We start from the raw sequence: 21,604 nt of genomic DNA on the forward strand, positions 1-21,604 counted from the left end.
GATTGAAACAAAGACCACAACAGGGGTTTGAGAATGTAGATGACATAACCAAAGACATAATCACAATACATGTTTGTGCTTCATTCTTCCACCGCTCTCATTTACATTCAGGTTTATGTAGATGATATTATCATAACTCGCAGTGATTCCACACTTGTTGATAATTTCATTCGAATGCTTCATAACAAGTTTACTCTTCGAGACCTTGGGCAACTTCTTTACTTCTTAGGCATTGAAGTTTCCTACAGTTCTGGCCAGCTGCATTTGTGTTAACAAAAGTATATCCGTGATCTTCTCACCCACATTGATATGCTTGACTCCAAAGCAGCTCAAACTTCTGGCTCAGTCAACAAGCCCTTGTCTCAACATGACGGCGATCCCATTGTCAGGAAAAATGGACCATGACCCAATCAGTAAAAGACTAATCAAAGAATTTTATTAAACTCAAAACCTTACAGAATTCAAGAGGGGCTGAAAGTATATATAGGCCCAACAAACCCAAGAGGTTACAACCAACCGAAACAGAAAAAGAAAGCCTTAACTAAATATTGTTATTATTCTAATACACCCCCACAAGATGGAATGTACAGATTTTTAACATTCATTTTGGACACTAATTCCTTGAATTGAGCTGGGAACAGGGGCTTTGTGAGCACATCAGCAAGGTTGCTTTTTCATGGAACATGAATGAGTTTGAGGAAACCATATTGAACTTTCTCACGAACAAGGTGACAGTCTATCTCAATGTGCTTTGTTCTTTCATGGAGGACGGGATTTTCCGAGATGTGAATGGCTGCCGTGTTATCACAATATAGGATGGCTGGATGGGAGTGAGAGATGGTGAGATCTTTCAGCAAAGACAGCAACCACATAATCTCACACGTTGCATTGGCCATAGCTTGATATTCTGCTTCAGCTGAAGAACGAAAGACAGTTGTTTGCTTCTTGGATTTCCATGATATGAGAGTGTTGACGCGGTTCTTCGGCAACAGATAATTAAGAGAAGAAGAGAAAGAGATTAGTACTAAAAGTAGAACCGTCACAGATATGAAATCTTTTGGAAAGAACTAGGTGACTCAAGACACGTTTTTAAGTGGTTCGAAGGTTAAAATCCCTCTACTCCACTAGTCAATATTATTGATCTTCTCTGGGTATTTGGTTTACAAAGTATATATTTCTTCAAAGACTATTTTTTCCAACCCCTATCAACTCCCAGGGTCTCCCTATTTATAGGAGAAGGCACCTGGAAGTTGGTAGGGAGGTCATCCCGTGACCTTACCATTTGTCATATCAAATCTGTGACATTCATGATTAATTCCTAAACCTGACACACAAGTGTGGTCTAATCAGCATGGAAGGAGATAATGGGCCGCACGGCCCAACCCGTCCGTGGGTGTCTGAATACGCACGTTCCTGCTGCGTGTCCGAGAAGTCAGGGGGATATCGGGCATGTGATGGTAGGAATATGCACGTTTATCTTGCGTGTTGACTTCTCATAGGGTCGGAGCTTCCTGAGAAGCTCGTGACTTGAGCAGTTCGTAACCCGAGCTGCTCCCGTCCGTGGCCTTCGGATGTCACTCTCAGCTCCTGGGCAACAAACACGAGCTGGAAACAGGACCCCCTCGAGCTGACAAGGGTCCGTCCTGGAAATAGAACCTCCGGCCTGCGGGAGCCTCGGACTAAACCTGATTAGTTCGAGGCTCGCCCTGCTAAACAGCCCGTGGGAAAACCAGGGCGTACATCTGCCCCCCAAGCTCCTGCTCGTGGTCTACGACGTCATATACAGGAGACCACAGTAGGGGCTTTTAGACTTCCCCCACAACCCTTCGCATTCCATTCTTTTCGCAGGCGTCTGATACGTGGAACGCCGTGGGTGGCGACGGTACACTCTACGAGAACCGCATCAAATGGCCTAGCCTACTGTCCAGCCGTCGTTTTACATTTCGAGTGGAGGGTCTCCCAAGAGCCTTTTACACGTGATTCTTCCCTTGTATAAAAGGGGGTGGTCATCCCACGCATGGGCCACCTTATCATTCAAAAAATTCCCAAATTTCCTTCTTCTTTCTCTGGCCTTCCAAAGAACGAAACCCTCATCTCTGCTGTTCTCATCTTCTCCGTTCACGAAGCTTAAGCTTACGAGTTTCTTCAAAGCCTTGGAGGTCACTATACCAACGAAGCTCCTACCAGCGCAGCAATCTCGCTCACCATCCAGCCATATACTGTAAGTTCTTCTGACCCTGTTCACTTTGAAAGCATGCCACTGTAGCTTAGGTAAAAAATATTACTGTAGCCACATGTAGGGGTTTTCTGAGTTGTGTGAATACAGAGGGTGACAACCCTTCTTAGGTTAGGGCACGCCTGCCATGGGACACCGTCTTAGAGTATGGGTTCATGGTGCTCCTTCAGGGACAATTTCTGGGTAGGACCTTTAGGAATTTTGGGTGCAAAACCGGGTAGCTTAGGGAATATGCCTCAAAAGCGGTTTTTCACGTTTTGCCTGTTGAAACTTTCCTCCCAAGGCAAATTTTTACTCTGAGCCCCTTGACACACGAATTCCGAGTAATCTGGGATCTGTTGAGGGCCTAGGCGCGTGTTCATTGAACCGCGTGGTTCCACTCTCCGCGGGCTGGGCTTACCCCAGCTCGTGTAATTAACATTTGCCTCAGCCTTCTGCTTGGGTCGCCTTTTCTAAAGTGTTTTCTTTTGTTCGATAGGCGACCAGATGGCCCCGAAGAAGAACCTGCCCCAGAAGAACGTGGGAAGCTCGGCCTCTCAACAAGATAAAGGAAAGGCGGTGATGCGCAGCTCGTCGATTCCCCACTTTGGCCCGGCCGTGGAGAAACAGGCCGAGGTGGCCCCTGACGCGTTTTTCGAGGCGGAGAGAATCGTCTCGAAGATAACCGAGCAGGCCAAGATCACCAAACTCTTCATCACCCACAACATTCCCTTGGGGAAAGCCTCAGTGATTGTCCGACCTGCCGCAGAGGGCGAGCGGAGCTGCACACCGCTCGATGAATCGTTCGCGGCCTGGAGCGGTGAACACTTCAAGGCAGGGGCCTTCCTCCCCCTGGACCAGTACTTTGCCGACTTCCTGAATTATGTGGGGTTGGCCCCATTTCAGCTCCCTCCCAACTCCTACCGTCTGCTGGCGGGGTTGAGGTATTTATTTCAAAAGCACGAGTGGGAATATGATTTCATAGGCTAGAATCAATATGTTATATGCTTATGTTATCTTATGTTTTATGTTATTAAATGTATTATGATATGTATGTATGTATGTAGGCTTGGGCATATGACCCATATGACTAACAAGACCCCAAAAGATTATGGGCATATGACCTACTTAGCTAGTAGGACCCCACTAATCTAATGGGCATATGACTTGTTTAGTCTATGGGACCCCAAGTAACAATGGCCATTATAGTATGTGTATGTTATAAGTATTATGTTAAGTCTTTATGTTTCTTATGAAATTATGTTTATGACTATGTGTTAGATTTTCCTTGCTGGGCATTAGGCTCATTCCTTTTTGTTTTATGTGCAGGAAAATAGCTTTAGAGGCGGTAAGGTTCGTGGACGCTTAGAGGTTGTGTATCGATGGTGAATGGAGTCAAGGAGCCGAGCGTTATTCGATTCGAGGATGTAGTTTTGTTTTATGTCTTTTTATATGTATTTTCTGCACTATTTATGTAACATCTTTTACTTTAAATTATGTTTTGTTTTTAAGACAATGGGATCCCATATCCTACTTATTTTATGAAAGTAACTCTATTTCTACAAGTTTCCAATAAAGTATGGTATTTTCGCAAAAATGTAAGTTTTATGTATAGTTTCGTTAATGGTCCAAAAGTCTAGATTAGTGGGTCATTACACTGGTCAATCCTTAGTAACGGAAAACAGTCTTTTGGGCAAGCATTGTTGAGATCTGAGTAGTCAATACAGGTTCACCACGTCCCATTTGGCTTTGGGACCAACACCGGATTGGCTACCCAGTCCGGGTAAAAGGCATCCCTAATGAATCGGTTTGCCTTTAACCTGTCAACCTCCTCCTTTAGTGCTTTCTTTCTGTCTTCGTCCAGCTGTCTTCGCTTTTGTTGCTTCGGGGGAAACTTTTGTCTATGTTCAGTGCGTGGCTTGCTATATTCGAGCTTATCCCCACCATGTTTGAGTGCGACCACACGAAGACATCCTGGTTTTTCTTTAGAAAGAAAATTAATTGCTATTTTGTTTCGTCTTGGAGGTGTTTTCCGACCTTCACCTTTTTCGAGGGATCGACTTCTTCGAGCTCCTCTAAAGGTTCGAGGTCAACTTTCTCCTCAATCCTTGGATCAATCTCTTTGTCAATCTCTAAGACCGTTCCGTCTTTGTTTTGTATGATGACAAGTGCTTGTGCGCTCGTCTGTTTCTTTCCCCTCAAGGAGATGTTGTAGCATTCCCTCCCTGCTAATTGATCTCCTTTCAATGTTCCGACCCCGCTAGGGGTCGGGAACTTAAGGGCCAGATGCCTTATTGATGAAACTACCCCCAGCCCGACCAGGGCGGGTCTCCCGAGCAGCACATTGTAGGCAGATGGTAAGTCTACTACCACGAACTCCATTATCTTGGTTGCCGAGACTGGGTAGTCTCCCAAGGTCACGGGGAGCTCGATGGATCCCATGCAGGCGGTTCCTTCTCCTGAAAAGTTGTACAAAGTAGTTGCACATGCTTTCAGGTCGCGAAGGGAGAGTCCCATCTTCTCGAGGGTTGCTTTATAAGGAATGTTGACTGAGCTCCCATTATCTATGAGAACTCAGTGGACCCTTTTATTGGCCAGCTGAAGAGTAATGACCAGCGGATCATGATGAGGAAACTGGACATGGGAGGCGTCTTCCTTGGTGAAGGTTATTGGTTGTGTCTCAATCCTCTGGCTTTTGGGGGCCCTAGGTTCAGGTTCGTAAGAAGACACGTCCCCGGTCTTCAGCTCGTTAACATATCTCTTTTGGGCATTCCTGCCCACTCCTGCGAGATGAGGCCCTCCCGAGATGGTTATTACATCCTCTCCATCTATCAGCGGGGGCCTGTCTTCTTCCCGAGCTCGGGAATTGTTGTTTTGTGTCGTCGGAGGCGCGGCTACTCTCTGGCTCGCGGCCGCCTGACTAGTACTCTAGTTTTTGACATATTGCTGGAAGTAACGTCTCGAGATTAACCCTTCGATCTCGTCCTTCAGTTGTCGACATTCATCGGTCGTATACCTGGTGTCTCTGTGAAATCGGCAATACTTACTGGAGTCCCTCTTGGATTTTTGATTCATCATCGGGTCCGGACGCCTAAAGGGGACCTGGTTTTCATTAGCCGGGTATATGTTTTCCCGAGACTCATTGAGCTCGGTGTATACTCTGTATACGGAGAAATATCTCTCCCCTTTCTTTTTCTTTCCTCCCTCGGCTTCGGGGTTACTTCCTTCGTTCTTTTTCCTCTTGGAGGGGTTCTCCGTGACAGGCTTTGTAGCTGCTGGGTCCGCCGAGATTGAGGCAGAGTTGACGTTTATCGTTGTAGTTTCGGGCTGGGAAGTCGCATTGAGCGTCGACCTCGCTTCCTCTACATTGACAAACCTCTGCGCTCGTCTGTTAAACTCAGTTATGGACCTTACAGGTTTTCTTTGCATGTCGTCCCAAAGGGCACTCCCCGGCATTACGCCAGCTCGGACAGCCATTAGGTGCCCACTATCATCCACGTCCCGAGCTCAGGCGACTTCCAGATTAAACCTTGTTAAATAACTTTTTAGTGTTTCGCCCGGCTGCTGTCGAACGTTAGTTAAGGCTGATGCCTCTGGTCTGACCCCCATCATTGCTCTGAACTGCTTCTTGAAGTCTCTAGACAACTATTCCCAAGAAGTTATTAAGTGTCTCTTATATTTTTCGAACCAACTTTTGGCAAGTCCTGTCAATGATGCTGGAAACAACATGCATCTGAGCTCGTAACCTACATTACTGGCTCTCATGATGGTGTTGAACGTGCTCAGATGACTACACGGGTCGGTCTTTCCTTCAAACGTCGGGACGTGAGGGATCCGAAACCCTTGAGGAAATGGGGTATTGGAAATATGGGGAGCAAACGATTCGAGCTCCTCGTCAGAGTCCTCATACCGACCATTTTCTCGTTCATTCTTCAAAAGCCTAAAGGCTTTTTCAAGCTGATCAATTCTTTCTTGGACCGGGTCCGCAAGAGGCACTGTCTGGAATTGATTGTCATTGATCGTGATTCCAGGCTCGCGTCTCCGCAAGGGATCTCTACGCCTATTCAAGCGGTCCCTCAAGTCCGGATTTGTTGGGTCACCATTACCTCGACTTTGGTTTAGATGCTCTCGCAGGTCGGGACGATTTCTGCGGTTTCCAGTATTCTTACGACCTCGGTCATGCTTGCTGACCGACCTGGTATCTCCAGAATCATCACTGGTAAAACTCGTAGCATTATTATTTCGTGATGGATTCTTCCCATGTCGCCTCGTCTCCACCGTGCGAGACCGAGATGTTTGGCTTTTTTCAGATGGGGCGCCTCTCCGCTCCTGGAAAGCCTCCCCGTTTCCTTGTCTTCCCCCCGTATGCCTTTCGCCCTGATCTCGAACGGGTTGAGCATTCCTGCAGGGGGGCGAAGGATATCTTATGGGTGATGGAGGGAACCGTATAGGTGACGGTGGCTGCCATCCATGTCGTGGCCTAGACGGTCCAGAATTTGCCCGAGATGGGTCGGTCGCATTTGGTGCACTCCCAGGTATCTGAGTCCGAGCCTCTGCAGGGGTTCGGTTATTCTCAATTCCTGCAGGTACCTCCACAGGCGGGTTAGCCGGGGCCCGAGCCCGAGTACTCCTCTGGGGCCTAGGTGGAGCGGATGGCTCTGCTGGTGCCGGAGGTTGAGCTGGCCTCCTTGTGGCAGCATCTTTTCGTGGACGCCCACGGGGTCTACGTCCCTTGGAGGAGGGACTTGGTTTTCGCGCGGAGGCGGGGGCTGAGCCACCTGCGCCTCTGCGGCTATCCCTGCCAACTCCTCATTTCGTTTGTTGGCCTCTGCCAACTGCTGCTTCAATTGCCGGTTTTCAAGTTCCACAATGGGAACATACCGCTCAGGATTGTAATACATATCCTCATCCCTTGGTGGAGCAGGTGGTCCCCGGGAATCGGAAGATCAACTTCTTTCTTCAACATCTGAGTTTTCCATTGGCTGTTTCCCAGGACGTCTTGGGTAATTTTCTTCAGGTGTGCTCTGATTATTAGTGGCCATGACTTTTTCAGGGAAGAATGCTTAAGGCTCTCAATGAAAGCACCAAACTGTTGACGCCGCTTTTCGTCAACAGTGAAAGAAGAGCACATAAACAATAACTAGTTATGGCCAATTAAAATATAATAATACAAAACACGATTTTTACGTGGTTCAGCAGTTAAATCTGCCTAGTCCACGAGTCTTTGTTATTAAACTCAAGATTATCTCTGAAAATTCTTAAGCATGAATTCTTCAGAGCTTTCTCTCAAGATCCAGAAATTCCGTCCTTTACAATGGTGCATGACCTCTCTATTTATAGAGAAGGTTGCAGAGTACTATCCCACATATTTTGGGTAGTTACTCTTTTTGTGTAAATAAATTAAATGGCTTTAAATGCCTGCAATCCGATATAAAAGGAAACGTCCCCTGAAGACCAGGGGGCGTATAACTAATTAAATAATATCCCACGATTTTAGGGGATTTACAGTAATAAATGAAGACTACGTCCCTTATGGACAACACTTGTAGATATTCAAGGTTATTATCGTATATCTCCAAGGTCTTATTCTCCCAGGTCTCTCATCAACGTTCGAGCTAACGACATCTCCCGAGGTCACATGGCTTTTGAGATCGTACTCGCGTTAGGCTCGGAACCGCTGATCCGAGTTCATCCCTGAGGATAGAGGCGTCTCGGGAGCTACCCTTCGAGATCGTGAATATTTCGAGGCCACCATATTCGAGGTCGTCTCAGTCTTGCAGGCTCGATATTTAGTCCTAGAGCATACTTCGAACTTTACGAGTTCATTCGCTGTGAATCCAGCTTTCGAGGTCATATTTAACATGGCTCGAAATCTGGGTATAACATATACGATACTGTTTAATTTATTAAAAACATAATACACAAATATGACAACTGTATATATTTACCATATCTACCAATTTAAAACAAAAAATAACAATTAAAAAATAAACAAATCTGTTTAAAGTACAATATATTCATTCAACATTAACAAAATAAACAATGTCCAAAAAATAAACATAAACTTAGTTGTATATTCATAGGAAGAAATATTCATAAAAATAAATATAAACATAACTTTATATTCATAAAAAGGAAAAAAATTTAACATACAAAACAATCCAAAAAATTAAAAATGACATCATGAGCATAAACATAAAAATAAACAAAATTGCTACTAATAATAACCAATATATTAAATTTAAAATAAAAATATACTAGTGAGTTTATAAAAATAAACAAACAATCACGTTAAACAGTATCAATGGCGAGTCTCCTCGGGTTCAGACTCAACCTCCATCTCTTCTTCCTTCTCCAGCGAGTTTATGGAAAGAGTATCACTGGCGCTCCTGGTTGAGACCATCGGTTTGGAAGATGAATAATAGAAATGGGTTTGAGTATATGAGTTTTCGGTTGGGAATGGAGAGAATAAGAGGTTTGGGGTTTTGAATTTGAATTTGAATTTGAATTTGGGAAAATGTGCAGTGTTTGGGGAAATGTATATAACAGGTGTTTTATGGCAGAGGTTCAAAAAAATTTGAAATAAACCAAAAAGAGAAAATATTTAAAAATGGTAAGTTTTAACTACATACCCTAATATCACGCTTCTCAATTAATTAGGTAATATTTGTATAAGAAATAATAAAGACAATTTTAGTAAATAAAATGAAAAATTGGTTAAGATTTGTATATATAAATGAAAATATATTAATTGGTATGAATATAGTAATTAAAAATAATATTGTAATGAATTGTGTAAAAACTCCATTTAGACAATTTTTTATGTAATTTTAGAAATACACCACTAAATCATTTAAGAGCTTTTTAAAAAAAAAGTTAAAAAATAAAATTTAAAAACATTAAGTATTAAAACCACTCTAAGTTTTGAAATTCATGTCAAACTGGCCTTAAATATGAATATGGGGATCCATTGTACAAATGTCACTTCTAGTTTTTGGGCTTCTTTCCCTAAAAATGTCATTTTTCAATTGGCTTTTAATTTTCAAAAATACCAATTTCTCTTTCAAAGCTTGCATCTTTATTTCTTTTTAATTTCTTTCTTTATATTTGCCACAATGCATTATTATTTATGCAAAATAAACATAAATTCAAATCAAATCAAATATTTTCAATAATAAAATATATTACATTAATTTCATAAAAATATTGATTAAAACTTAATTATTTTAACACTTAAGAACATTAAATACACATTTTCAAGAACTAATCAAGCTATCAAATTGATTATGTAAAATCAAAGACAATCACATAATAAGTATTATTTCAAGAAAACATGATATACCTAAGCAACTCACTTAGTTGACTCAGCAAACCAATCACGAACCTAGTTCACCACATGAACCATATTCATTTTTGAAAATTTTAATTCCTGGGTATATATTTTTCATAACAATTAGTAAATAGTGAAATCAAAAGAGTGAATGTTATATATATATATTTATATATATATATATGTAACAATTATGTACCATGGAACTAACGTTGGAAAGTCCTTTAGACATTTAAAATGTATGTGGAGGTCAGTTTCATTACTTCTACACCATATAATACTCGTCCAAATTATCATTCAGACACAAGAATTTTCCAAGCCAAAATATAAGCTTAGAAAATTCATATAATTGATGATATGATCAAATCATATTGTTATGTCTCAATCGACAATGATAATACTTTTGTTTTACTTTAAAATTTTTTGAAAAATTCATAACTAATTAATATGGAATGAAAAGTCAAAGTCCAAAAAATAAATGTTGAAAGAGCCAAGTAATAGATGTATATATTATGCCATAAGAGTCGCCATTTGAAGCAAATACTTTGTTAGATCAACCTTATCATTTCTAGCATAAATTATTAAATTGTTAGCAAATTTAATCCTTATTAATTATACTTGTAATAATTTTCTTCAATAACACACATAAATAAAAAAAATTAAAAACTGACCAAATTCTTTCAGCAAAATATGGTTATCGAGAATAGTGATTACTAATTGAAGTGATCATAATATCAAAATATCAATGATAAGAAACCTTTTGAAAAAAATTCATGCTTTTTTATATACAAATTTATTTTAAAAAAACAGAAAACAAAGAGCTTGTCTATATATATGCCCTTGCAATGAAATTGAAAAGTAAAATTTTATGTCAAAATTCAAAAATCTTTTTAAACAAAGTGTTTAACCAACTGGAAAATCAGTTGTTGCAGCAAAAAGTAAAGAACATACTTCAAAGGTAATTTTATATTTTTTTTATAATCTATTATTCAATGTGACTGCCAAATTTTAATATGTTTACTCCAAATTTTATATATAAATCAATACTTACTTAACAAGAACATGCACAAATTAAAATGATGACAACACTAAATTACTCATTCGATTTTTATTAAATAAAAAAGTGCTAATTAGAGGGAAAAAAATCCATTCAAATAATTTTGATCAAGTAAACAGTGAGATCGATGGATAGAATGAAAGTAAATATCGCGAACTAAGAAAATTCAGCTAACAAAACTTCATACAGTCAAGTTTGGAAAAAAAAACTCTACATCAAAGTCTTTAATGCAAGTCACGTCTCAGACCATAATATTATATGTACAATCAATAGATGTGTTAAAAGTCTAGCATAGAATAAGATAGGATGAATCAAGAAATTACTTTGATAATTTCTTGGTCACCTATTTACAGGTTCCACAATATATTTTGGTCACCTATTTACTTTGATAATTTGCTAATGTATTTGAGTAATAAAATATCTTAGTTGAAGTACATGCATATGTTATTGTTATGAGAAACCTAGAATTGACATAATACCATTGGCAATATGCAATAAAAGACTATTCACAAAATAACAAACTAATATCTAATGCTAATACTACTGTTATGAGAAATCTAGAAGTGACACTATACCATCTTGGCGATAATGCAGTAAAAGACTACACACAAAATAATAAAATTAATATAAATTATTTTAGTAAAACTACATAGAAAAAGCTTGACTGAATCTATATAAAATTAATAATAAATATTAATTGCATAAATAATGATAGAAATAATAAAACTCAAATATTTGAACATTAAAACACTTTTATAAAATCAAAATAAAAAGATTACAAAATATAAAGCTTCACTCATATCCTCATCAAAAGAAAACTCTAGCCTAAGTTAAAAGTCATTCTCACATTTTCCATTGAAAATGTGAGAAAACTATGCTTAGAGATAAAATGGAGAAGAGGAAATAGAGAGAAAAGATGGTAGGGAGAGAAGTGTGTAGAAAATGTGTGTTTTTCAAATGAAAACTACATCATATTTATAGGTGTAGAATACAAATAAACTATGATGGAAATGACATGTGGAAAGCTACCATTAGTTGAGAGGGAAGCACATGGATTGCTAATTTTTGTTGAAAAGAAGACACTTCTATTGGTTGAAAATGAAGCACATGGATTGTAAATATTTGTTGGAATGAGTTGTAATTAACATCTCTTATTGGTGGAGAATAAATTTCATGGATTGCTGACATGACATCTTCGTGAATTGGATTGAGCTTTTTCAATTTGGGCTTGACTTCTTCAAAATGCCAACTTTCTTCATTTTCTTTTTGCTTTATTTTATTCAACCAAAATTGTATCATTTTCCTACAAAATAAAAACAAATTAAATCCAAATTAAATATTTTCAGTTATAAAATATATCACATTAATTTCATGAAAATATTAATTAAAACTTAATTTATTTTGACAATTAAAATCAATAAATGTGTATTTTCGATCCTTAATCACAACCTCCAACTAGTTTATTGCTAGTCCCTAGCAATTCAAGCGGAATAAAATTATTGCCAAGATGAATTAGTGAACTAGATTATGCAAAATCATTTAACAAAATGTTTAGTGAGAATTTAGAAAATGTTATTTAAAACTATCAAAATTGTAATTCAAGAGCTTTGTGTGTGTGCACCAACCCATATTGTTCTTTCCAAAAATTTACAACACAAACAATATTGAAAAATCACCAAAGAATAAAGTCTCAACTCCAAATCCTCACAAATGTATTGAAAATATTTTTATGGGAGATGGTTGACACTCTTCGAGTTGGAAATTTATCAATTAACGCTAAAAAATGGATGTTATCGTTTTAGGGCAAACAATGTTAACGAATATTGATCAAAAGATAGGCTAATCAATTAATTGGAATCTAAATGACATAAGAACCTTCGAGATTTTACAAAATAATATTAAGAGCCAAAATAAAGAACAAAAATAAAATACTCAATTTTTTTTATGAAATTAATTGAAAACAAATGTAGTAATGTTGATTTTGTTGTTTTTTTTATTCGACATTTTTTTTCTTCAACAAAACTACAAAAGATGAAAATGAAAAATGTTGTTTTTGTTCTTTTTTTTTCATTCATTTTTTTTACATATTTTTTTTTCTACTTTTTAATAATTTTTTTTATTTTTTATATATATATATATTTGACAAGAGACAACATAAGAATAAAGAAAAAAAATTACAAGAAATTAAAAAGAACATATTAAAAAGCTAATTTATACAAAATAAATAAAGCCAAATAATTCCAACTCCTAATTAACTTCTTTCCTGCTCTATTTAATATGTTCAAATCAATGGGGGTAGGGAATGATTCAAGTTATTTACAATAAGAGTAGTTAGACGTATATAATTGTGGACTTAGACGTATAACAATATACATTTATGACTAAACAAAAAAGACTTTTAAGCTGTTGATTATTGCTCGAGTCTTCTTTGCAATCCACATCCTAATAATTTAATATCTTCAAATTAATGGGGTAGGCCATGTCTTCTAATGCATGAATGTTTGTTTGGTTCAGTAAAGACTTTTCAGCTGTGGATGTTTCCTCGAGTTTTCTATATTGGTTCATATATATCAGTAAAGATTTTTCAGTTGTGGATTTTTCCTCGAGTTTTCTATATATGCTTATTTCTTTTTTATTTTATTTTATTTTTTTTCTGCTGAAAAGAACATGCACATACTGATAGGATGTCTTCTTCTTTTTCTTTTCTTTTATTTTTTAAAAAAGAAAAAAAAGAAAAATTGAATTTCACATATCTTTAGAATATTATATATTCTCACTAGTGTCACATAAATTCCTTATTCACATAAACAAAATTTCCAACTTGCTCATCTCTCTCTCTGTGGTACGTATCACAAAATATCCTCTTTTATTAATTCATTGTTTTCTTTTTCTTGTTATCTACAGTACGTCTTCTCAATATATATATATATAGTTTATTTAAGTAGTATATTCCTGGGAAAAGTAGAATAATATATAAAATTTAATGGTATCATTCTATTAATTTCGACATGATGCAAATATTTTATATCTGGCATATCATATTGCCATAACTTTAATAGTGTAAGAATGAAAAAAAAAAACAATATTGCATGCATATCTCGACTGTTTAAAAAAAATATAAGACATCACCTTTTATTAGATAAATTTCTTACTGTTTTTATTTTTTAGATAGGAGACTACGGCAAAGAAGAAAATGGTAGTGACTACTATGCTGAACTACTACTTGTTTGTTATCATAACTGGATGGTTCTTAATGGCAAGGCCGTCAACAGTACTAGCTGCTATATATGCCAAACCTCATTGTAAAGAAAAGTGCGGAAACATAACTATCCCATTCCCATTCGGAATTGGATCGTCCAATTGTTATTTTGACAAATGGTTCGAAATCTCATGCCACAACTCTGTGCCTTTCCTCAAACACATCCAACTACAGGTACTTAACATTTCGTTATATGATAATGACGACTATAGACCCCAATGGGTTCAGGTGAGAAGCCCCATCAGTTTCTTCAACTGTGCAAATAAGACAAGCAAAAAATCAGCAAATTTAACAGGAAGCCCCTTCTACTATTCTTATTACAATGACTTCGTTGCAGTAAGTTGTGGTCTTGTTGCCAAGTACGAAATAAGGAGAGGTATCAGGGTCCTCCAGGATGGGTGCACTAGCAGCAGTTCCACCTGCTCATCATCATCATCCAATAGTATTGATTTTAGTAATTGCGATGACGTTAAATGTTGTCGTACTTCTTTCTCTATGAGTAGAGGTGGCAGCTTCAAAATCTCCATGGATAATGATTCTAGTACGACTCTTGCAACAAATCGTGATAACGAATACTGCAAATATGCATTCCTGATTGATAGTTATGAAATTGATAAATACAAAACATCCCATGATGATGATCTGGATTATTATGTTCCCGCCCTACTAGATTGGTACTTTATTAACAGTACGTATTTCGACATATTTAAAACTCAAGTTCTGCCAACCAGCAGCTTCGACTGCGACAGCTATAATGGTACTTTAAATTCCTCTCTAGATAGGATATACAGCTGTCGCTGCGGTTATGGATTTCGAGGGAATGCGTACATTCAGGACGGGTGTCAAGGTAAACCTCAATCCACCACTAATATTATTTAAATTAATTCATATATATATATATATTCTTGGATGTTTTTGTTAGTTATGTATAACAAAAATAAGCTATGACTAACAATCTCAAAACATGTAAAATGATAATCAAATGTGAAATAATTGTGTATATATATAAGTTATATAAACTTAATTAAAGAGCATATATTTTTTAACATGATAAATGTCATTAATTAGATTTGATGTAATTACATACATTATTTGCTAAATATAATAAAAATATGTAAAACTATAATTTTTTTATAATGAATTTTAATATTAAATTTTATAATTTTTGTTATAGTATGAACATTGTGTTTCAATTTCTATTTATAAATATTATTAACAAATATAATAAAATAATAAATTATTAGAAATTGAAATACATGATCATTTTTTATTTATACATAACTAAAGGACTAAATAAATAAATAAATTGCTTTAGTTGGATAAAGGATATTGTATGTCTATAGAATATTTAATTTATTATTATTTTGAAAATATAATATTTAATTAATGATTTTAGATATTGAATTTTATGAAAGTATATGCACGTACTTATTACACAAAAACGTACAAATATGTACTAAGTAATGTAACAATGTTTCAATAGCTAAAAGAGAAATATATATATATATATAAAAATATATATATATATTTACATATATAAACTCATGGAAATAATAAGAGGTTAGACAATTTTTTTTTTTTATGATGGGCATATAGTGCCTTGTATAATACAAAGATATATATATATATATATATCATAATAAATACATAAAAAATAGTAATATTTATTTCAAATATATATTAACAAGAAAAATAATACAAATTAATTGTCAGATATTAATGAATGCAATGATGAGAAAATCCCGAATCCATGTCAGGGAGGCAGTACTTGCGTCAACACAATCGGGGGATTTCGTTGTAGTTATAAGCGCAAATTTATCTTTATAGGTATGTCTTTATTATATACAATGCATATTTATGTATGTATGCCTGGTTATCAATTCATTCATAAAATAATATTTATAATGCATGCACGGTTAATTAACTAATTCTATAAAAATAGCAAAAAATCATTACCAATAGTGGTACATCTAGGAAGTCATTCCAACAAAAGTAAAAACAAATAATAATAATATTGGATATAATAATATATATTAGAACAAAATTTTGATATGAATGAAGATTAAATAAACAAAGCAATGGGTGTATGTGGGTCATCTCATAGAGTAAACTTGTTGATATGAATGAAGATTAAATAAACAAAAATACAAAGTAATGCGTGTAGAAAGTATCACATTGGGTATTATTATGCCACCAGCAAGTGTCCTGAAAAAATTGTCATATTTCTATACATGTTAAACAGGTGTAGGAGCTGGGTTTCCTCCTGGAGCATTAATTCTAGTTTTTGGCATGTGGAGATTACACAAATTCATAAAGAAAAGAAAAGCAGTTCAACAGAAGAAAGCATTTTTCAAAGGTCTTTTGTTGGAACAACAAATGCAAACAAGTGAAAACAATGTTGAACAAACCAAGTTGTTTGATTTAAAAGAGTTAGAGAAGGCAACTAATTATTTTAGTATGGATAGAATTCTTGGCCAAGGAGGTCAAGGAACTGTGTACAAAGGTATGTTGGAAGATGGAAAGATTGTTGCTATAAAGAAGTCTAAAATAATTGATGAAGCCAAACTTTCTCAATTCATTAATGAGGTTGTCATTCTTACGCAAATCAATCATAGAAATGTTGTTAAGTTATTGGGATGTTGTTTGGAGACAGATCTTCCACTTCTAGTTTATGAATTCATACCAAACGGGACACTTTCTGAGTTTATTCATCAGAGAAATATGGAGTTTCCTTTTACATGGAGCATGCGATTGCGAATTGCAACTGAAGTTGCAGGAGCTCTTTCATACTTACATTCAGGGGCTTCTTTTTCAATTTATCATCGAGATGTTAAGTCTACAAACATACTCCTAGATGAAAAATTGAGAGCAAAAGTTGCAGATTTTGGTACATCAAGAACTATTTCCTTAGAGCAAACTCACTTGACCACTTTAGTTTATGGCACATTTGGTTATCTAGATCCAGAATATTTTCAATTAAGCCAATTTACAGATAAGAGTGATGTTTATAGTTTTGGAGTGATTCTTGTCGAGCTCTTGACTGGACAAAAAGTAATATCTGCAACAAGGTCTGAAGAAGGAAAAAGTTTGGCGACATATTTCAAAATGACAATGAAGGAAAACAGTCTTTTTGACATTCTTGATGGTCAAGTTCTCAAAGATGCGCCAAAAAAAGAGATCATAGTTGTTGCTGATCTTGCACAGAGATGCTTACATTTGAGCGGAAGGAATCGACCTACCATGAAAGAAGTAGCAAAGGAGCTAGAGAGGATACAAGTCATTGATAATAAAGATTCAAAGGGTAGTCAACATGATTATGTAGAGTTAGCATATGCACAACCTGAAATTGCAGACTCTTGGACTAATTCCACATCGTCAATAGAGTTAACTTTTGATAGTGCTGCTACTAGCTTCTCGTTGCATCAAGAATTATCATTGTTGTAAGGGTGAACAAATATAGTAATATCCTTTTTGTACATAGTACTCTTCACTTATTTTTTTCTATCTTAAATTTGAGAGATCAATTATATATTGTGGTTTACTTTATTGGTTAATATTGTTAACTTTGGTTTCATCTGATTATATTAGCATTCAACGCTTGGTACCTTTACTATGTAATATAATATAGTAGTATTTGTGTTTTTGTATGGTTTTGGCCTTTTTATTTTTCTAATTAGTTCTTTTTATACGAATTTTTATTGCCCACTATCTAATAAATATTATCTCCATAAATATTATTCTTACAAGTAGGTGAGAATGATGGTGAACATGCATATTCACACAAATATACCACCTTTCAATCTCTTTATCGATACTCGATCTCTTCTGGTACGAAACACAGCATCTCTTTATTCTTAAACTAGCAAGTAAAATTCATCAAACAAGTACATTTGAGTTGACCCATAATCCAATTGTCAGAAGAAAAAAAAACCATTAGTTTAACATATTACACATATGCACATCATATTACTTTATTATTATAATATGTGAGACAAATGGTGAATGTGTGACTACATCTATCACCCATATATTTAAATATATATATATATATATTAGTTGTTAAGGCCATACAAGGTATGGCTCTATTATACTAAAAATATAAAGCTCAAATTTATATATTAACTTATGTAAATGACATTATAAAAAAAAATTTTAAAAAAACAAGAATGAAATGAATATATATCCAATTTCTTTTTATAAAAAATTCACATAATAATTGTATAAATTTAAATATATTTTTTCGTCTAAATATATAATTTATTTATTAAAAGAAAAAATTAATATGGAGTGGTTCTTGTTGAGCCCTTGATTGGATAAAAAGCAACATCTACAACAAGGGTTAAAGGAAGGAAGATGTTTGGCGACATATTTCACAATGACAATGGAGGAAAAAATTAGTCTCTTTGACATTCTTGATGATCAAGTTATCAAAAATGAACCAAAAGAAGAGATCTTAATTGTTGTTGACCTTGCACAGAGATGTTTACATTTGAGTTAAAGGAATCGACCTGCCATGAAAAAAGTAGCAATGGAACTTGAGATGATACAAATAATTGATAAAGATTCTAAGGATAGTCAACATAATTATGAAAAGCTAGAATAATACACAACCTAAAATTGTGGACTACTTTTGGAATGTTTCAATCATCGAAGACCAAATATTGTAGTCGTGTAAGAGCACTCCTAATGGAGAAGGTAAAATGTTTTATTCTTTTTAATATAGAGAAAAAATTGTTAAATAGTCTTCCAATGAATGGTGTAAACTTATATTTTTTTTTTTATCTAAATGAATAGTATTTCTCTATATGTAGTGAAACACTATTCATCAAGTTATAAATATTTTATTATTTTTTATAAATTTTTGTATATATATATATCAGTGTGATACTATTATATATTTAATTATTTTATTTCTTAAAATGAATAAAATATTTAAAAAAATATATAATATTTAAATGATGTAGAGAAAAAATAGAGAAGCTGATGTATGATATAATGTAAAAATTTGAGATAAATTATAATAAAGTATGTTTTAGTGATGTATTTTGTAATATAGAGGAGAACATCCATTGTGAGTGCTCTAACACGTGCAAGAACGAACATACTAGACACCCAAGCAGCAAAGCCAAAGAACCATATCCCAACCATCTTCTAAGCATTAAGAGACTGCACGATGGAAACATTTCTCAAAGATGCATGGCACATCCTTGAATTGCATTATAAACTTGTTATTGATTTTAGAAATATAGGGTATTTGATAGGAATATCTCTTATTAGATGGTACTAAAATTATTATATTTCAATGTGTTACTAAATTAGTATATAAAAAAAGATTAATTTGTATATTATAGAAAATTTATTGACCAAAATAGTAAAGAATGTACCATTTGTTACTATTTTTTTTACAAATATAGGAACCGTATTAAATACGTATATTTCCTGTTTTTTTTTTTTATATAATTTGGTTGATCAGTTATGATTATAGAAACTAAACATGATCACATACATGGTCCTTTCAGATGATGAATCGGCACACAATAGTTTGGTATTTAAATGTCAGTAAAAATGAAAGTTTTAGTATTTTAGCAGTAAATTTCTTAATCAAATATTTGTGTAGTGGGTCGTCAACAATTTTCATCTCAACTTTTCTTCAATCTAATTAAATTGAAGAAAATCCTCAAGCTGTCTCTGCCAATGATACAAACTATATGTTCTGCTTCTGCATGCACTTCTCATTTTGGTGCACATTTTATTAACAATTAGATAATTTATTACAACACAAATTTAAACAATATAACATGCATTATTGACTACTGAAGAAAAAGATAGTATTAAAATATATTGTAATACTTTATCTAGTCTTGTGCTATTCTTTATCACCACTCTCTCACAACCTCATTTCAATATACAAATATCTTATCTGATCAATCAATGTTCTCTGATACGTCTTCTTCCATCAAACTTTTTCTAGCTGATCTCCATGAACGAAAATGTGGTAAGTTTCTTTAACCACAAAGGCCCTTGTAACATGAAGCACCATCCAGGAAGGAAAATTGTCCTTGTATTATTTCATCAATTTATAACGTTTCAAGTTCCACAATGAGGAATTGAATAAATCACATTAGCTAAACAAGAAGAAGAAGAAAAACAAAGGGTATATATGAAACAAATTTTTCTTATGACACCAACCAAAAGGGCAGGCATCTGCACAAATTTGTGCGGTAAGCTAGATTGTCTTGGCAACTTTTGGCAGAGATTTAAGAAGAGCGGGTGATGGCTTCCTCAGAGTGTGAATGAGAAGGATCATTAGTGTCAAAGCCCCAGCTTGATGAGCACTGCCCAGGGAAACTGGCACGTATGACAAAAGGGTAGATATCCCCAAGGTAACCTGCAATGATTACAAGTACGATCATCAAATATCGTTCAGTCCTAGCTACGTGTTCAAGGGGAAGAACCAAGTTTCGATCTTTAAAGTCAGAAGAACATTAATAGAAATTGAGTTATCTTTAAAGTCAGAAGAACATTAATAGAAATTGAGTTATCGAAACATATGTACCTAAAGACCAGCCATGCCAACAGTGCTTCCAATCAAATATCGAACTGCAGGATGAAGATCCACCTTCCTCGTTAACCACCATAATGAGCCGATTGAAACTAAAGTGGCTGTTGCCAGGATACGATGGTCAAGCTGTAAATGAGGTTAAAAGGAATATTCTATGATCACATTGATGAGTATAGGTTCACACGGATTTCAGGAAACTAATGTTCATACGGAGTTTGAGCCATTGAGCTCGTAATTCAATGGATTAAAATATATTTTTCTGAATTTGAGATCTCGTGAATACCTTTATGAATCAAAATTCAATGACAGACTGAACCTAAATCATGCTAAGGAATTCTCTCAATAATACACAGTAAAGAAACACCACAGGAAAATTACCTGCACCAATGAAGTATTCTCAAAGAAGTTGCGAATAAGTGGCATGTCCCTGGTATCCATGTGTCACCCATCTTTGGAAAAGTATTGTAGGCATGTCCCTGGAAATTCACAAAATCATTACCACGATATGCTACTAGCAAAAAAAACCATACCACCTACTAATTAATTTGTTAAAAACTGAGCAATACAATAACAGTTGAAGTTACATACAGCATCATTTCCTGCAACAAATGCTCCTGAGACAGCAGTAATGCCGACGAGTAAGCTGACAGGAAGAGCAAGTCTCTTTACTTTTGCAGGCCCCTTAACCCAGGACATTGATTCTGCAGGTGGTTCGGGCATTACCACCGAGAGACCTGTCCAAAGAAGGCCACTGTATATAACAAATGCCGAAGTGAGATGAGCTGCAAGCCGATACGGGCTTACTCTAGGCTGTGCATATTCAGATGGTGGTTCCTATTTGAAAAAAGAGAGATCATTTAAAAAGGCGCAAACCACAACATTTTTCGATTCAAATTTGCAAATACACTTAATATAAGGTGCCTACCTCTAAACCACTTTTAACCATCCACCATCCAATCAGACCCTGCCCAGCACCAAGGGCGAAAAGAGTAGAGAGTTTCAGTCCAAGTCGTATGGTAATATATCCCTTACGAAGAAAATATGAAAATGGCAAAGCAAACATGATACCAAGAGCTCTTCCCCACATACGATGAGCATATTCCATCCAGTATATAAATTTGAAATCATCAATGCTCATTCCTCTATTAACCCTGCAAAAACCATCGTCCATAAATTCAAAA

The 21,604-nt window shown here is 35.4% G+C and overlaps 3 protein-coding genes across 3 annotated transcripts; 2 read left to right on the forward strand and 1 right to left on the reverse strand.

Annotated features, from left to right (window-relative positions):
• Positions 1–13,795: 13,795 nt before the first annotated feature.
• Positions 13,796–14,456, forward strand: LOC133786211 (wall-associated receptor kinase-like 5). The gene is made up of 2 exons (XM_062225413.1): positions 13,796–14,237; positions 14,365–14,456. The coding sequence occupies exons 1-2, from the start codon at positions 13,796–13,798 to the stop codon at positions 14,454–14,456; spliced, it is 534 nt and encodes a 177-aa protein (XP_062081397.1).
• A 1,524-nt stretch (positions 14,457–15,980) lies between these two features.
• Positions 15,981–17,444, forward strand: LOC133783551 (wall-associated receptor kinase-like 1). The gene has a single exon (XM_062223208.1). It carries the CDS (start codon positions 16,151–16,153, stop codon positions 17,303–17,305), a length of 1,155 nt encoding a protein of 384 aa, XP_062079192.1. The 5' UTR covers positions 15,981–16,150; the 3' UTR covers positions 17,306–17,444.
• A 2,674-nt stretch (positions 17,445–20,118) lies between these two features.
• LOC133786212 (cytochrome c oxidase assembly protein COX15-like) lies at positions 20,119–21,594 on the reverse strand. Its single transcript, XM_062225414.1, has 6 exons — positions 21,349–21,594; positions 21,012–21,257; positions 20,802–20,899; positions 20,634–20,706; positions 20,426–20,549; positions 20,119–20,249 (listed from the first exon to the last, which is right to left on the reverse strand). The coding sequence occupies exons 1-6, from the start codon at positions 21,592–21,594 to the stop codon at positions 20,119–20,121; spliced, it is 918 nt and encodes a 305-aa protein (XP_062081398.1).
• Between the last annotated feature and the right edge of the window lie 10 nt (positions 21,595–21,604).

Source organism: Humulus lupulus, chromosome 6 (genome assembly GCF_963169125.1).
Source record: "Humulus lupulus chromosome 6, drHumLupu1.1, whole genome shotgun sequence".
In the NCBI taxonomy this organism is placed as follows: Eukaryota; Viridiplantae; Streptophyta; class Magnoliopsida; order Rosales; family Cannabaceae; genus Humulus; species Humulus lupulus.

What these genes read in the sequence shown, in the direction of transcription:
- LOC133786211 (XM_062225413.1), top strand. Translation starts at nt 13,796, where the DNA reads ATGGTAGTGACTACTATGCTGAACTACTACTTGTTTGTTATCATAACT. An exon ending in CAAGTACGAAATAAGGAGAG is followed by an intron (nt 14,238 to 14,364) that starts GTATCAGGGTCC and finishes CTCTATGAGTAG; the next exon opens with AGGTGGCAGCTTCAAAATCT.
- LOC133783551 (XM_062223208.1), top strand. Translation starts at nt 16,151, where the DNA reads ATGTGGAGATTACACAAATTCATAAAGAAAAGAAAAGCAGTTCAACAG.
- LOC133786212 (XM_062225414.1), bottom strand. Translation starts at nt 21,594, where the DNA reads ATGGACGATGGTTTTTGCAGGGTTAATAGAGGAATGAGCATTGATGAT. An exon ending in TGGTTAAAAGTGGTTTAGAG is followed by an intron (nt 21,258 to 21,348) that starts GTAGGCACCTTA and finishes TTTTTCAAATAG; the next exon opens with GAACCACCATCTGAATATGC. An exon ending in AGCTCAATGGCTCAAACTCC is followed by an intron (nt 20,550 to 20,633) that starts GTATGAACATTA and finishes CCTCATTTACAG; the next exon opens with CTTGACCATCGTATCCTGGC.